We start from the raw sequence: 17,485 nt of genomic DNA, 5'->3' as shown, positions 1-17,485 counted from the left end.
TGTTTTTGCAGGAACATATGAACGCAACATATTTATGTGCACTTTCTTACTGTTGAAGCCCTGCGTTGTATACATATGTGTATACAATCCAAGGAATTACATTGCAGCATTCTACATAATTCCCAAGGACGTGGTAGGAGTGAGTTTCATTGCATCTGCTTCTCTGGCAACTACTTTATCCCCCATGCTGGAAATAGCTTCCTATCCTTTTAAAGTGTATAGATCACATTACTGCAAAATGAGACTTCACAGACCAGGACTTTGTCACTCCTAGCACCAGCTAGCTGTCTGGCCCATTATCCTCCTGCTGAGCTCTGAAGACCCGGCACCAAAATGTCACAAACGGCTAGTAAGTGTTTGTGTGTATGCTTAATCAATCTCCAGGGCATATAAAGAACGAGCCAAACACTTGTAGAAACTACCGTTCCTTGGGATTATCAGGGAGAACCACATATGCTGGTAGTTTATCAATTGACAGTGCAACTGTGTCCAACAAATTTGGACTTGGTTGGATTGTATGAATTATGCAATGATGGATGCACCATGTGATAATGTCTTGGCGTAGGCAGCGCTACAGTCCCATCTATGATTAATATGGGCTATATAGTCAGAAAATGGAAAATCTAACATCTTTATATTTGTTTTGTTCTCGCATATGTTACAATCAATAAAAGAACAGATATGCCAAATTTTGAAATCCCAAAAATGATCATTACTGTGAATATATGTGATAATGAGGTGCTGATGGGTAATATAATCAGCCTGATAACAGTAGTACAACACTGTGTACTGAAAACACTCCTAGTAAGAATAGACTGATCAACTTGCTGATGATTTCCAAATAGCAAATGGAGTTCATCCTGAATTGCTCAAAGTAGAAACTAAAAGGGTGAAAAATAAGTTATAAAAAGAGGCTATTTATGAAGAAAAGCAATTTAGTAATATAATCATGAGTGAGAGATTGCATCGCCCTCCCTGTTTTTTATTTGGAAGGATGACTGTCTTTCTGATCTCTTGGTACGGATGTGTTAACACTGGATTACTGCTCTCTGGATGCAACCATATGTTCTTTTTTTCTACTGCCAGTTATCAATTGTTTTTATTGATTGATATTACACCTCCCACATTCTACTCTCTGATGCCGTCCATACTTGTGTTTTGCTAGAAACCAAAAATTGAGGACAGGTCATTTGGAGGCCCTTCATATTATTAAGGGGCAAGCCAAGTGGTAGAAAATATTTTATTGTTTAACAAATGTAAAATCATTGCACTTTTCTTATATACTTTTTTCCTCAAATCTGCTCAGATCCTCCTATTTCCATACATCTTTCTCGCTCCCAGCACCTCGACTTCTGCATTAGTTTCAACACAGATTCATATGCTTGAAGTGTACTGAATCTAATGGCTCGCTCACATGATACTTTATCGGATAGCACTCAGACCAATGTTAGATCATGGGGATTGTAAGTCTATGTCTTTTTCCAAAGACAGTTTTTAATGCACTAATCGGAAGCCACTCATACATTCGAGTCTATAGGTGCGTGTAAAACATCGGACTGCACTCCAATGTCATCCGAGTGCAGTCTGACATCCGTGGACTCAGACAATGAAGATGATGGAGAAATTAGGTTCTCCGTCTTCTCCGCACCTGGCACACGAATATCTCATCCAAGAGAATCAGATCACTCTATGCTGACACTCGGATCAGAGTTTGATTGGAGTGTCATTAGGATAATCAACCCAATTTTCTAATTTAGGATAATCTACGCTCGTGTGACCCGGACCAAGGGTTATTTCATTAGTTAAGTCAGTCCCTTTCTCTGTCCCTGAATTATCTGTGCTAGAGAAGGGCGCTGGCTTAGCTATTGAACTGGTAGCATTGCCTGAGCTACCAGGACCAGGACATGGCTGCTACAGTAGGAGGACTTAAGCAGATGTGAACTGAACCTTAGTAAGTTCGGTAATTTTATATAAACACATTTTTATTGCCGGAAAACCACATTAAATGAATTTTATATTCTTCCAAATATTAAAGTGGTTTTCCAGGAGATCATTTTTTTCATTGATACTTAGGAGCACTTTACAGTATATTGTTAATGTCAAAATGTCTTCCTCTTTATCTTTGTAATCATAGAACATGAACACGGAGCCCCCTTTAATATTAAATAATCACAAAGTTTCCATTCTCATTAATAAATTAGAAATTTACTTAGATTACTTACATTTCTGTACAGTATAGAGAATACTTTGTACTAATAATCCAAAATAATATATGGCAGAAATAATGATATGTGATGCGTAGGGCAGAAAAGGGTTAATGCCAGTATCCCTGGTGGTCTGAGGCAGAAAAAGGGGTAATACTAATGACACAATCTCTGGTGGACTAAGGTAGTGAAGGGGCTGGTGTTCATATTCCTTGTCCTCTATAGCAGAAAGTAAGGTTCCCTGGTTCATATAAAAATTAGTGGTGCATAGGGCAGGAAAGGGGTTAATCCCTGAATCCCTGGTGGTATAGTGCAGAGAAAAGGTTAATGTAAAAATCCTTGATGGTACTTGGGGTCCACTGCTTACTCTGCAGGTTGCAGCTTTGTCCAGTCTTTGTCCAAGACACTGGGCAGAGATCATTCAGCTTCTTGTTCTCTACCTACAAATAGTAGAAATCAGTGTGGGCAGAGATAGAAGGATTTACTAGGCAGCATGCACTATTTCATTTTTTTTAGACTAGACTATACCTTTAAACTTTAGTGTTGCCACAGGTGAGTTTAAACGAGCATCACATGCTTGGAACAATTTCAAGGATGTTTTTGTATACTTTTCCTGAAAATTAGATCCCTTTGCTGTGTTGTAAGCTGTTTATAAACCGTATCTTTTCTTGTAAAATGGAACTAAGAAAGGAAAATCCAACTAAAATAGCTAAACTTTATATATAGTTAATCATAATGACTTTAAATGATGGCAGCTGTGCACTGACTTTTATTTAAAGGGAACCTGTCACCTGAATTTCGCGGGACCGGTTTTTGGTCATATGGGCGGGATTTTTGGGTGTTTGATTCACCCTTTCCTTTCCCACTGGCTGCATGCTGGCCGCAATATTGGATTGAAGTTCATTCTCTGTCCTCCGTAGTACACGCCTGCGCAAGGCAATCTTGCCTTGCGCACGTGCAGTATGCTTTGCCCAACTGTGGGCAAAGCCGAAGAACATTAGCGCGCATGCGCCGGCGCACTATGTCCCGGAAGTATTTTGCTGTGTTCCGGGACATAGTGCGCCGGCGCATGCGCACTAATGCTTTTCGGCTTTGCCTGCAGTTGGGCAAAGCATACTGTGCGTGCGCAAGGCAAGATTGCCTTGCGCAGGTGTGTACTACGGAGGACAGAGAATCCAATATTGCGGCCAGCATGCAGCCAGCGGGTAAGGAAAGGGTGAATCAAACACCCAAAAACCCCGCCCACATGACCGAAAACTGGTCCCGCCAAATTCAGGTGACAGGTTCCCTTTAACATAAGTTTAAATGTAATTGGCTAATTTTGAACAGAACAAGATCACCAATTTTGAGAGGGTGGGTGCACTAATGCAACTACTTTATTTTAGTTTTGTTATTTTTATTTTCTTTCTCAAAATGATTTCATTTTATTTGTTAATGGGTTTATGCAGATTACGAGAGACATTAAAGGTGCAACAAATTCTGAAATTTTTCTTTTTGGGATTATTTTTTTACGTGACAAAGACTTTTTTATATCCAGTGCAGATATCTGTCAAACAGTAGGTAAGACCGCTGGAAATCTAAAGTCAGAACATTCAAGAATTTAAAGTGAACCTGACACTAGATTTTGGAGCAGCTTCTTTAACAGCTTTCAGAGATATGGATTATATCGGCCATGTATCACAAAGGAAAAACAGGATACCAAGTTTATAGCTATAACGATTTTCAGATTTCAGCTTTTCCATCCTTTATAATTATAAGCCTTCCTTTTCATAAAATTAACTTACCGCACTACAGATAGTTGATTTATTATTAATCTCGCATTTTGACAGGCAATTATGGTGTTACATAGCATCAATTCCGAAGTGGAATATCGAGTAGTATATAATTTAATGTTAGTATGACACCCAATAAGACTTAAGATTGTCACTACAAGGACCAATAATTCAGAGAAATCTTTTTTGCTTAGCTATGTTGTCATGTTTTATTATTATTATTATTATTATTAGCCTTCAGCTTGGTCTCAAGCCATGGCTACTTGATGGATAAACACTCTGTAAGGGTATGTTTCCACAGTCAGGAAACGCTGCTTTTTTGACGCTGCGCAGCGCTGCAGCGTCAAACACGCAGCGTCCAGATGTTCCAGCATAGTGGAGGGGATTTTATGAAATCCCGTCTCCACTATGCGTGAAAACCCACACACGGCGGCCCTGCGACTCCGGACATGCTGCGCGTCTTTTCAGATCGCAGCATGTCCGTACACCTTGCGGGGACGCAGCGTCCCCGCAAGGCATATCACAGGGCCCTATGGGAGAGAGCGATCATCCCGGATGTGAAGAGTTAACACATCCGGCATGATCGCGTCCCAGAAAGGGGGCGGGGCTTAGCGCCGAGCGGCTTCGCCGCTGCGGCGATACCGCCGCCCCTCCGTACCGTGGAGCCATACCCTAAGAAGATCGATCTTGTGCAAGCCTAGATAGTTCCACAGAGTCTTCTCCGCCATTATCTTGATTGTATCGAGAAAACAAGTTGCTGGTCTTCCTCTCTATCTTGTTCCTTTTATTCTTCCAACCACGATGTCCTTCTCCAGTGATTGCTCTCTTTGTATGATGTGTCCAAAGTGGACGAGTTGTAGCTTGAGAAAGCAGTTGTTTTAGATGGTTTGGTCGGATTTTCTCCATACCACTGTAATGTCTTTGCTGACTCAGCTGCTTCTGTGACATTACAGCTACAGCACATGAGCACTACAGGCAGTCACTGGACTTGGTGGTCTTGTCTCTTGTCGATCTAGTCAACCTGAATTATTACTAAAATAAAAACTTTTTATCTGGAAAACCTTTTTAAGCCATATTTTTATTAATGCTATTAGTCCACTGCTCCAGAGCTCTCCGCAGCGTCACAGCACGCCATCAGCGCTCAGGACACAGGGCGTGTGTTGTGTGGGCTCACCACACTCCCAAGCAGCAGAGTATGCTTGTAATCGCAGTTTCCACATATCCCATTTAATTGGCTACCACACGCTTTAACTGAAGGATTATCAGTCAAATTACATATTCAGACCCAGCGCTCCAGATAAATTTATTTGCTCTGAGGAGGGTCCATATAGGACCGAAAACATTTAGCAACTGATCTGTTTGTCTGGATGTGAAATAAACAACCTTATCCTTCTTCAAGAAATCATTGAGTGCCAAGTCTTTCTACATATTCTACTTCACATATGATCGGCCCCTTTTTCAATTGGCATGTTACTTCCGTCAAATTTTGCAAGTTGCCTCAGTATGGAGCCTGCTGGCAAGCTCATTTAGAGTCGGCGAGAGAGCGACTGGGACAGCTGCTCCCGCGGACCCTGTGGCCTGTACCGCACTACAAATCCCTGGCTGCGTTCTGCATTGTGATGCTGTACCCTGCTCACAGCGCCAAATGAAATGCCGACGAGGGATGGCAGCAGGACGTGGGGTACAGCAATAATCGGCTGACACACACAATGATTAGATAATATAATATGAATATATACTATCCAGTTTATAAAACAAAGGATGGTAGATAAGCAGTGTATAAGTAACAAATACAATGACAGCAGAGTATACGTAGGTACACTTAAACAGAATTATCAGTTATATGCGAGCAAAGTACAATGCAATTAACCCTTTCTATACGTAAACCAATAAAACAACAGTATTGTGCCAGTACTGTAGTAATTGCCTACTCGGAGCAGTTTTCAAAGTCTCTTTTACAGAAGAGGCCTTTTCTCTCAACCTCAAAACTTTCTACAAGGATCCACCGCTTCACTTCCATCCAGATTCTCCTTGGACTCCTCCCAACCGCTCACCAACCGCCAAGACCCCTTGCGCTCCAACAATACAGTAAACTGTGATTAACTCTTAAAGGGGCATAGAATGATGGGCCTGTATTAAATGCTGCTGTCAGAGATTGAGGGTGCTTGGCTCCACCAGCGGCTGTTAGAGGCAGATAATGGCTGAATAAATCAGCCATGATCTGCAGGAAAAATGCGAGCTTAGTTTGCAAATCCGTATTAAAGTCAGGGAGCCGACATATGATGTATCAGTACGTCATATGTTGGTAAGGGGTTAACTGAATTCGGCATTATCAAATATCAGTAGAAACAGGTAACAAATGTTTTGTCTTATTGTTTCTCAAACTTAACCCTTTCGCGACATGCGCCGTACATGTACTGCGCATGTCGGGTCCCCTGCTTTGATGTGCGCTCCGGCGGTGAGCGCACATCAAAGTCGCGACATGTCAGCTGTTTTGTACAGCTGACATGTGCGCGCAATAGCGGCGGGTGAAATCGCTATTCACCCGCCGCTATTAACCTGTTAAATGCCGCTGTCAAATGCAGACAGCGGCATTTAACTACCGCATCCGGCCGGGCGGCCGGAAATGACGTCATCGCCGACCCCCGTCACATGATCGGGGGTCGGCGATGCATCAGGATGGTAACCATAGAGGTCCTTGAGACCTCTATGGTTACTGATGCCGGCCTGCTTTGAGCGCCCCCCTGTGGTCGGCGCTCACAGCACACCTGCATTTCAGCTACATAACAGTGATCTGATGATCGCTGTTATGTAGCAGAGCCGATCGTGCCTGCTTCTAGCCTCCCTTGGAGGCTATTGAAGCATGGCAAAAGTGAAAAAAAAAAGTTTTTAAAAATGTGAAAAAAATATTAAAAATATAAAAATTTAAATCACCCCCCCTTTCGCCCCATCCTAAATAAAACAATAAAAAAAACAAACAAACCTACACATATTTGGTATTGCCGCGTTCAGAATCGCCCGATCTATCAATTAAAAAAAAGCATTAACCTGATCGCTAAACAGCGTAGCGTTAAAATGCAATAACGGGCGATCAAAAAACGCATCTGCGCCGAAATGGTATCATTAAAAACATCAGCTCGGCACGCAAAAAATAAGCCCTCACCCGACCCCAGATCATGAAAATTGGAGACGCTACGGGTATCGGAAAATGGCACTTTTTTTTTTTTTTAAGCAAAGTTTTGAATTTTTTTTCACCACGTGGATAAAAAATAACCTAGACATGTTAGGTGTCTATGAACTCGTAATGACCTAGAGAATCATAATGGCAGGTTAGTTTTAGCATTTAGTGAACCTAGCAAAAAAGCCAAACAAAAAACAAGTGTGGGATTGCAGTTTTTTTGCAATTTCACCGCACTTGGAATTTTTTTCCCGTTTTCTAGTACACGACATGGTAAAACCAATGATGTCGTTCAAAAGTACAACTCGTCCTGCAAAAAATAAGCCCTCACATGGCCATATTGACGGAAAAATAAAAAAGTTATGGCTCTGGGAAGGAGGGGAGCGAAAAACGAAAACACAAAAACGAAAAAGGGCCGCGGCATGAAGGGGTTAAAGTAATCAGCATAGTGCGAATTGTACAACCTTCAGCGTGCTGCAGGCTTGGTGTAGACATTATGAAGATGTATTCCATAGTTGTGTTAATTCTATAATCCTGTGAAATACCTGTATAACACCTACTATATTATCAGTAGATGTTACATTGGATTGTAGGGAACATCTACTACATTACCTCCGGGAAGGTTTTGCTCACGCAAACAGGGAACCTGTTACAAATTAGAATCCCACCCCTGAGCAGCACTGATTTCCAGGAAATCGTTAAAGCAGGTAATGCCCTTTAGTACTCTTCATAGACTGATTTTCTAGAAAATCTGGCACAACTTTCTAAGCAAATGTCCATTGAAATCAATCACAAAATGCTTAGAATATCTGAACGGTGCCAGGGTGGTTTGAGTTCTCCACGGAGCACTTTATATCTGGAAATGAGTGGTTGTCTTGGATCTCAGTTTTCATCATTGTGACCTTCTCACATGCATTTATGGCTCAGCATTTTTTGAAAAAAACATTCTGAAATAAAAAGTAAATATAAAAAAAGGGTGGCTTGATGGTTGATAGATGATTCTATAGTGTTCAAATCCACCAGATATTCACGCTAACCCCAAATTCACAATGAGAGCCATCAATATAGTGCTATGAAGATGATTGTTTTCTTATGTTTGTGGGCATCTTCTTATCCAAATGTAGGTCTACTTATCAGCTGTATCATGTCCCTGTTTGGCTTTGTTAACCTAAACTGGTTTATTACAGCATTGCGCATTATCTACTGCTCTCTACATGGCGATCAGTTTACTTGTTCTGTAGATTTACTAATTATCATCATCATATTTATTATTAATTGTCGTCATCATATAAAATTGTTGTGTTTATTCGCTCTGATAATAGCATTGGTTTCTTCAGAAAGCGCAGATGAGATCCGGAATCTGGCTGAGAAAGTATTTGCAACAGAAGTTCTGGATGTGGATACCAAGGAAGATATCTCTCCTTTTGATGTGGTAGATAATTGCCCCATTGCACATCATGAGTTGGCAGATCACATGGCCAAGCTGGATACAAAGGAGGCACAAGATAAAAGGTAATTTCACAGAAGATTGTGCAATTTCCAGTAGTAAAGAAGTTACCCTATTAGAACAGCCACCAACTACTTGGATATGCCTCATAGGGTAAATGATTGCATAAAGACAGGTTTCCTGGCTGAGTGGGCCACAAGAACTCTACACTTCTGTACATGCCCCTGGAAAACACCAAAATAGCAATGCAAAAAATATATTAATTAGTGATTTGCTTTATTAGACTCAAAATCTTTATTTGTAAATCCATCCATCTTTGGTTGATTGCAATTTCATCTCCACTTTCCTCATCTCCTTTTTGCCTATGTGTCTCCACTGCAGAAAAAATAAAACATGATAAATCCTAATTCTACCCCAAATACCATTAAAATATACCATCATGAACGCTTTTGTCAATGACTTACTGTAAATTCAATACAAATTTCTCCTTAATAATAGGAAGAAGCGTTTAGAGCGGCTTAAAGCAATTGTTGCCAATGTTCCCGATTCTGGACCAAAGCCTATTGCTGCGACAGTAACAGAAGAGTCAACCCCACTGTATAAAATTGTGCCGGATTTTCAGAGAGTCAAAATCACAGGAGACTTTGCATCTGGGGTAAGACAATCAATTGTATAGAATATGAATATAAAGATTATAGAGGACCATGTCATTTATGTCACAGTGTCATCAGAACTCTCTTCTATAAAGGCTAATCTTCTCGATTCACCTCTACCTGCAATTTACATTATTAGGATGCCATTACCAACTAAGTGAGAAATCCTCACCATATGTCCCAAGAACTAAATTGAAACCACGAAAAAAGGACATAATACCAAAATATCAAAAACTACTGCCAATAAGTTTATTCAAATTATAACAAGAGGTATTAAAATGGAGAAACTGACAAGAATAATACACAGTGCAAATCACTTAACAAGAACACATCAAATAGGGTACAGATCAACCATACTGGAGAGTAAACCTAAATGAGACGGAGTAAATACCAATACATATCCTAAGAGGTCCTAAGACCAAGTAAAGTGCAAGAAAAAGTGTATCTAAGCATAAGTACCAGTGAAGAGATGATCCGTAGTTCCCCAGGACTCCATCTCTTCACTGGTACTTATGCTTAGAGACACTTTTTCTTGCACTTTACTTGGTCTTAGGACCTCTTAGGATATGTATTGGTATTTACTCCATCTCATTTAGGTTTACTCTCCAGTATGGTTGATCTGTACCCTATTTGATGTGTTCTTGTTAAGTGATTTGCACTGTGTATTATTCTTGTCAGTTTCTCCATTTTAATACCTCTTGTTATAATTTGAATAAACTTATTGACAGTAGTTTTTGATATTTTGGTATTAAGTCCTTTTTTCGTGGTTTCATTATTAGGATGCCGTCACACTAGCAGTATTTGGTCAGTATTTTACCTCAGTATTTGTAAGCCAAAACCAGGAGTGGGTGATAAATATAGAAGTGGTGCATATGTTTCTATTATACTTTTCCTCTAATTGTTCCACTCCTGGTTTTGGCTTACAAATACTGAGGTAAAATACTGACCAAATACTGCTAGTGTGACGGCAGCCTAAGGGTGCAGTTAGACGGCCGTATAACACAGACGATGAATGAATTGCAATGCACGGACTGGCCGGCAGCTCTCCTGACTCGAACGTAACAGCTGCATACAAATACATAAAGCTATCACACTCAGGTCAGGAGAACCGCCGGCCAGTCCAAGCATTGTGATTCAATCATCGTCCATGTTACCACCGATCGACCAAACCGTTGCATGACCAGCTCTATCCTCACCTACTGTATTCTCACCCATCCCTTGTAGATTGTGAGCCTTCGCGGGCAGGGTCCTCTCTCCTCCTGTACCAGTTGTGACCTGTATTGTTTAAGATTATTGTACTTGTTTTTATTATGTATACCCCTCCTCACATGTAAAGCGCCATGGAATAAATGGCGCTATAACAATAAATAATAATAATAATAATAATAATAATGTTACATGGCTGTCTGACTGTACCCTTACGTGTCTTCTTGTCTCCACTTATGCAAGTACACAAGTGCTTATCTTTGAGATCTGAATAAGCTGAGTGCCATATCTTGAACAGTCCTTGACATTTAATGTGGCTATTAAATTTGGACTGTTCCTTGGAAATCTCAAGGTTTGCTGACTGCCCAAGATAAAATTGTCAGTTTTTAGAGGTGATCCTGAAAATGAGTCAACAAACCCCTACTTTGCTCTGAGAGCTGGTGGCTGAGTTCTGCCCCCTCCATAGAGTTCGGTGCTAGACTGACAGTCTATATACTGTACAAAGCACAGACTGTAAAATCTCTGAACTCTGTGCTTTGAACAGCACAAGAAGTAAGGAGCTGGAGGTAACCTGGTCACATGTAACATCTCAGGAAGAGAGCAGAATATTACCAGCAAGTCAATTATGGCGTTTCTTCATTTCTTATAGACTTTGAGGGTTATTCCCATCTTCATAGATGAGTATTGCCATGCAAAACTTGTAAAAACAACTATTTTTGTTAATTTCTTTTTGTTAACATTATCTGCCATTTTTGAAATAGTAATACTTTTCTTTTGTTTACAGCCGACAGAAATCGACCACCGCTGCTGTCTAGCTTGTAAACTCTGTGCTGAAGCTGGCCAGGATTAGGTACCAGCACCCTCCAGGGATCCGGACTAGTTTAAAAACAGTGCTTACAAGCTTGACAGAAAAAACTTGTAAGTGCTGTGCATGTTCTGCTGTCTAGTAGCGATAGTTGACCTCCAAGGCAATAGTCTGTAAGCAAAATTTTTTTTAACTAGCTGTAAATTGCAAAATTGATTGAATTTACAGTAACAGTTCTACTCAACAATACCCATTTATGAAGATGGAAATAACCCTTTACACATGTTTTAATGATTTATGTTCCTGGGAAATCCCTTTAAACATTAGATCACACACTTACGGTATATTACTATTGGATATACTATACTGGTTTATCTTCTGCTTCTTCTAGTTAATATTTGTGTACAAAAGCAAATTAGTTATCAGTCAGGGAAATCTATGTTTGATTAGACTAGTGGAAATTCATTATTTGGAAGGTGAAAAGTTATACTCTAGTTATGGTAGAGGAATACGGTACATATAGAGTGTGTTATGGAACTTAATAGATAAATATCGTAATTTAAAAAAGCTTTGTTACGCTGGTTTCACACGTCCGAAATTCAAAGTCCAAATACGAACCATGATATCAAGATTAGCCGCTTGATTCGAACTGAAAAGCCTTCGAGTGCTTTCATACTCCGTTCTGGCACCCATTTGCTCGTCCCATCAGTGCTAACGTGTGAACTCCCCTCTGATGTTCATAATTTTGGGGCCTGTACACCTACTGGAGATGGACATACAGACGACATCTAAGTGTCAGCCTCCAGAAGGCATATACCGCTGAAAATTATACATGACAGATCTCACGATCATTCTTTCAGCACCATTATAGTCTATGGCCCTGTCGACACATACACCTGATTCACGTTTTGCTGGATGTTCGGATGTAAGCCCCAATGAGACCAACAAACTGGTGCCAGAACGGAGTGTGAAAACATCATTATAGGTATATATAAGGCTGTTGAGTTTCGGTCAGGAGACCCATGGCTAATCCGATTATCACGGTCCATACTTGGGCTGTGAATACATATATACAGCTTTGGCAAAAATTAAGAGACCACAACATCAAAACCCTGTCATGGGCAGCCCAATCTCCAGACCTGAACCCCATTGAATACCTCTGGAATATAATGAAGAGGATGATGGATAGTCTCAAGCCATCAAACAAAGAAGACCTGCTTAAGTTTTTGCATCAGAAGCAATGAGAAAGACTGGTGGAAAGCATGCCAAGACACATGAAAGCTGTGTTATTCCACAAAATATTGATTTCTGAACTCTTCCTGAGTTAGAACATTAGTATTGTTGTTTCTAAATGATTATGAACTTGTTTTCTTTGCTTTATTTGAGGTCTGGAAGCACTTGGATTTTTTTTTTAAATTTTGACCATTTCTCCTTTTCAGAAAAAAACACAAAATTTATTGCTTGGAAATTCGGAGACATGTTGTCAGAAGTTTATAAAATAAATGAACAATTTACTCTAAAAAATACCTATAAAGAGAAATATCAGACAAACTGAACATTTTGCAGTGGTGTCTTAATTTTTGCCAGAGCTGTATAAGGCTATTGAGTTTCGGTCAGGAGACTGATGGACAATCCAATTAATTATCATTACCGGATGTGTGAAAGGAGCCTATTTGTGAGCTTTGTTCCTCAAGTCATGGTTATGGCATTTCACCTAATGCATGAGTATATTACAATGCTAGTTCCAATTATCAGTATGGGAAATTATCAGTTTGAACTTTAGGAAAGAGATTTGTGCTGCTTATGGTTAGGCCACTAAGAAATATCTCTATTGATACTGTTAGGCTCACCTGGTGAGATGGATCATCTACGCCTCAGGTCCAGGTGGGCAAATTAACGCAGCAGGCAGGAAGGTATGTGGGCACTGAGGACTTGGCACATACATGAATCTCAGGAGCAGCAGGACACATGAAGTGTACGCAGCAGGGATGAAATGCAAACACTACCATAAAAAGCACAGATAGGGGGGCACACCAAACACAAGACTAGAGTCTACAACCCTGACATAGTGCACAACAGAGGGCAGCAGACACGGGGGAAGGAAACAGACCCCAGGATACCCTGAAAGATACAATGTTTAAGACCAGCTCCAAGCAAAATGCAAAGTGCATTAACTAGCAGTAACTGGTAACAGTCCATTCAACCAACAGGCCACCCAAAGGCACAAGTTACAGTGCGGACATGTATTCTGAGTAACACGGTTGTAATCTTCCAGGACGACATACATTACATAACTGGTGATTTGAAGACTTGTATTACCATGACCAGACTGCTGGATGACAAGTCTGGGCAGCTCATTTTGATGATTTGGGAGGATCTATTTCAGTTTGTGCCTCCTTCCTTCATAAATATGGCTGCTACATGGGTATTAGTTTACTGATGGATGACAGCTGTTGACCTGTATATTTATGATATTGCTATTTACTATGCCTACTTGAAATAGACTACGTGGCTTCTAGAGTATTCAGCAATACCACCTGGATTGCACTCTGAGTATTATTAAATGGGTTTTCAGTGTCCATAAAACCATTAAAATAGGTAACGATGGATTAAAATACAGTGTTGCTAAGATTTGGGGCCGTCATAAAAATCAATAAAATAGCTGACAATTATCCATCCTCTTCACTAAAGGGAACTATTCAGAAAATTCTATGCCCCAAGCCATTTATATAACTGTGTAGCCCTGCAAAAAGATAAACAAGTTGATCTCTTTATGACCCCAAATTGATGCTTCACAAGCAAGAAATTGTGTTTTGAAATTCTGTATATACAGTAGGTGCCTTGGGGCATGATGATGACCTTACAGCTCCTTGGCCTCAAATTTGCACATCATTTCTCATAAACCATTTAAAAGTTGCATTACTTTTAAATGCTCATGGAGTTGCTGGCACTTTATAATCAGTCAAATCTTAATGGTAATAATCTCTACAAGAAAATCCTGGTAAGCATGTACTAATCCAAGCACATAATCTAAGCACATAACAGCTAAATGGAGCTGCAGTGTACAGCATAAGGGACATTGTAGCGTCCTATGATGTGACAGCAGAGAAATAGCGTACATGCATTAGCAGCAAGCAATATTCTGAACATCCTGTGAAAAAGAATCCTACAGACATAAATCACTTGTCTATGAAAGGGATCTAAGGAGGATGTCAAAATGGCCGTGATGAGGGGTAAGGACAATTGACACCATGAAACCTTAGACACAAGGGGAGCAAGTTAACAAAAATAACTCTTCACTTACTGTCCAGATGCTCAGCCATACATCTTATCGGCTGACTATACTTGTCATGTGGTTACCGCGACGGAGCGGACCAGAGGGGACTGCAGTGTCTGGTTGCTCCTACTCCGGCGCTGAGAAGAACCACTTCTCTGGCTTATTGAACGTGTTTATTTCTTCTAACAGAACAGGGGTTACACGGCCACGTTGGAAATCCCTGTGCCCAGCTGTGCTCCATTAGCCACTCCTTTTCCCTATATAATCTGGGCTCTATTACTAATCCTCGTCAGAGTTAGCTTTGCTGCATGGCTAAAGGAGGGAGAGAAGTTGATATGAGAAGGAGAGGCAGAGGAGTTATAAGCGACTGTTGAATGGTCTGTACGCTTGGTAATTCCTTATCCTTCCCTATTTTGGTTTCTTCCCCTACCTGCACACCCCAGGGGATTCCTCTGTTATATGTGAGTTTATATTTGGTGCGTGTGGAGTTTTCAGTTACCTCTTGTCTTTGTCGCCCTTCTTGTCGGGTTGGTGTACTGCGATGCACAGAAGCACCCCTCTTCCCCGGGTGGGAGAAGAGAACAGACGGAGGGCTTACTCAGGAGATAAGGCAAGGGTGGAGGCCCCAGCGGCTTTGCCATCTGAAGTATCCCGGAGAACAGGGCGAGCTATGGCACCCCCTAATTTTAGGGCCAGAAAAGGAGCCCCTGATCCCTTGTCACCCACAGCTGTGTCGTGTCAATACTTGCGTAAAGAGCAGCAGTTTCTTCACCCTTTAGGGAAAGCCCCAAACATATTGTTCTTAAATGTAGATGGCATGAGCCTCTAAGCTTGGAGAGTGGCTGCAGTGTGTTATGCACATCGTTGTGGAACCACAGTGCCGTGGTCTAGGGAGAGCCTGGAGGGGCATAACTAAGTGAACACCTGGTTCTTCACTGGAGCCCCTGATGGTGTTGTTAGACTTGAACCCAAGTGAACCTCAGGTGCTACTCCAGGACAGACCCCGGAATCGCTGACTCCCAAAGGGACAGGGAAGCAGGACCTTCCAGGAACTGGTAATCAGAATACATGCGACCGGTAGACAGTTGTGGGATCAGGCACAAGCAGGACTAGTACAGGAACATGGGGAGGTCACAGGTATGGGATCACAGATGCAGGCACACAGGAGTGGGTTCAATCGGATCAGGAACAGGACAAGGCACAGGCAGGATGGCACAGGTAAAGGTACAGTAGCATGGGCAAGATCAGCTGTAGACAGAGCAGTCAAGATCAGGTTAGCAGGACAGCCAAGATCAGATACTAAGAGCAAAGGTGCTGGGACTTTACAACTAGGTAACAGGATATAGACTGATAACTAAAATTGCTAAAGCACCTCCCAATAGGGAGGGTGCCTTAAATATCAGACGTCTCCCAACTATTGGCTGGTGACATTCTTAGTAGTGAGTGCGCTGGCCCTTTAAAAAGCCAGGAGCCCACACGCCTTAAGCATACTCCGAGGAGACCTGCGTGCTGTGCGAAGGTCCTGGGAGGAAGCAGGCGCCAAGGGAGCGTGGATAGGTAAGTTAACATGCTGGCGTCCCTGCAGGGAGGATGAAGGGGACACATGCAGGAGTGCCGTTGTGGTGATAACACAGCGGGTGTGTGCGCTGTTGTCATTATGTCACCACTGCAGAATGTAAACAAACACAGGTGCAGCGGTGGAGAGGCAGTGCTGGGCATGGGGAGGGTGAGTATCCATGAGTGTTTTAAACATGTGCAAGCTTTTAGATTAAAAAAGTGTATTCCCAGACAAGTGGATAGCATTGGTTCCCTTTTTAAAAGTTTTCAAGGACTATGAACTCTTAAGAGGCCCTATCACTTGCCGTAATTTTATAAATTTTTACCTGATGTAGATGTTGCTGTTTTCCTGAATCTAGCAGCGTTGTTCTTTATGATCCTGTGCCTCTCCATTCTTCAGATTTGCTCCTCCTCATCCCTGTGTATGAATCTTGTATTTGTTAGCCAAGTGGGTGTGATCCTCAACTCTTTATGGGCATTTTCTCAAGGACCACACACAGATGGCTAAAAAATTTTAGTACATAGTAAAAGTATCCACTCTAACTGTACAATGGCGCACCCTAGTGTTTAAAAATAACCTAAGCACAAAGTAAATGTTATGGGCAAATTAGTAATCATATTTTTATATACTAATGTAGTCATGATTTTAAAACTAAAAAGCGTCTTCCCGGATTGTAATACTGATGACTATCCAGAGTACAGGACATTTGTAAAATACTATAAGGCCATGTTCCCACGTTCATTGTTTGGTCAGTATTTTACATCAGTATTTGTAAACCAAAACCAGGAGTGGGTGATAAATGCAGAAGTGGTGCATATGTTTCTATTATACTTTTCCTCTGACTGTTCCACTCCTAGTTTTGGCTTACAAGTACTGATGTAGAATACTGACCAAATACTGAACGTGTGAACGTGGCCTTAGGGGGACTGTGAAGATCTGAGTTTGTGGGTTATAAAAATCACCTAGGCAGGTTAATGATGCAACTATTTTTATCCCATACATCCATGGTTGTACAGCAAATCCATGTAGATGGCCAACATACAATGTCCACGAGTTCCCAATCTGAGATTGGTAGTTCCACTGGCCCCGTACCAGGCAATACACACTGTCTCCCAACTTTTGGTTGGCCCATAGCTTTTGGTATCTCCATCCAGTATAGCATGCAGTCACAGCCTATGTTCCTCCAGACGATGGATTTCACGACAGTAGCTCACACCCCTCCAGCTAACAATCAATCTCCAAAACTCCATACATCATCCATCCATCCCAGCTTCGATCCTCTTCCATCGAAGTCCCTCCAACAACTGCCTGATTCAACCCTTGTGTCTTTTTTCCCTCCTCCCTTAAACATTTTTCTTTAGCTCACAGAACAAAGCATATTCCAT

At 41.3% G+C, this 17,485-nt stretch overlaps 1 protein-coding gene across 1 annotated transcript in view; it reads left to right on the top strand.

Annotated features, from left to right (window-relative positions):
* The first annotated feature begins 247 nt into the window (after positions 1-247).
* The window catches only part of AMPD1 (adenosine monophosphate deaminase 1), a 130,433-nt gene continuing 113,195 nt past the window's right edge, over positions 248-17,485 (top strand). The window contains exons 1-3 of the mRNA XM_077294971.1: positions 248-349; positions 8,492-8,666; positions 9,100-9,256. Coding sequence (XP_077151086.1) covers positions 334-349; positions 8,492-8,666; positions 9,100-9,256 — 348 coding nt within the window. The 5' untranslated portion in view covers positions 248-333. The remainder of the gene's footprint in view (positions 350-8,491; positions 8,667-9,099; positions 9,257-17,485) is intronic.

Source organism: Ranitomeya variabilis, chromosome 3 (assembly GCF_051348905.1).
Source record: "Ranitomeya variabilis isolate aRanVar5 chromosome 3, aRanVar5.hap1, whole genome shotgun sequence".
Lineage (NCBI taxonomy): Eukaryota > Metazoa > Chordata > Amphibia > Anura > Dendrobatidae > Ranitomeya > Ranitomeya variabilis.
Note: the sequence above shows the minus strand (reverse complement) of the source record. Positions and strands in the feature narration are given on the sequence as shown.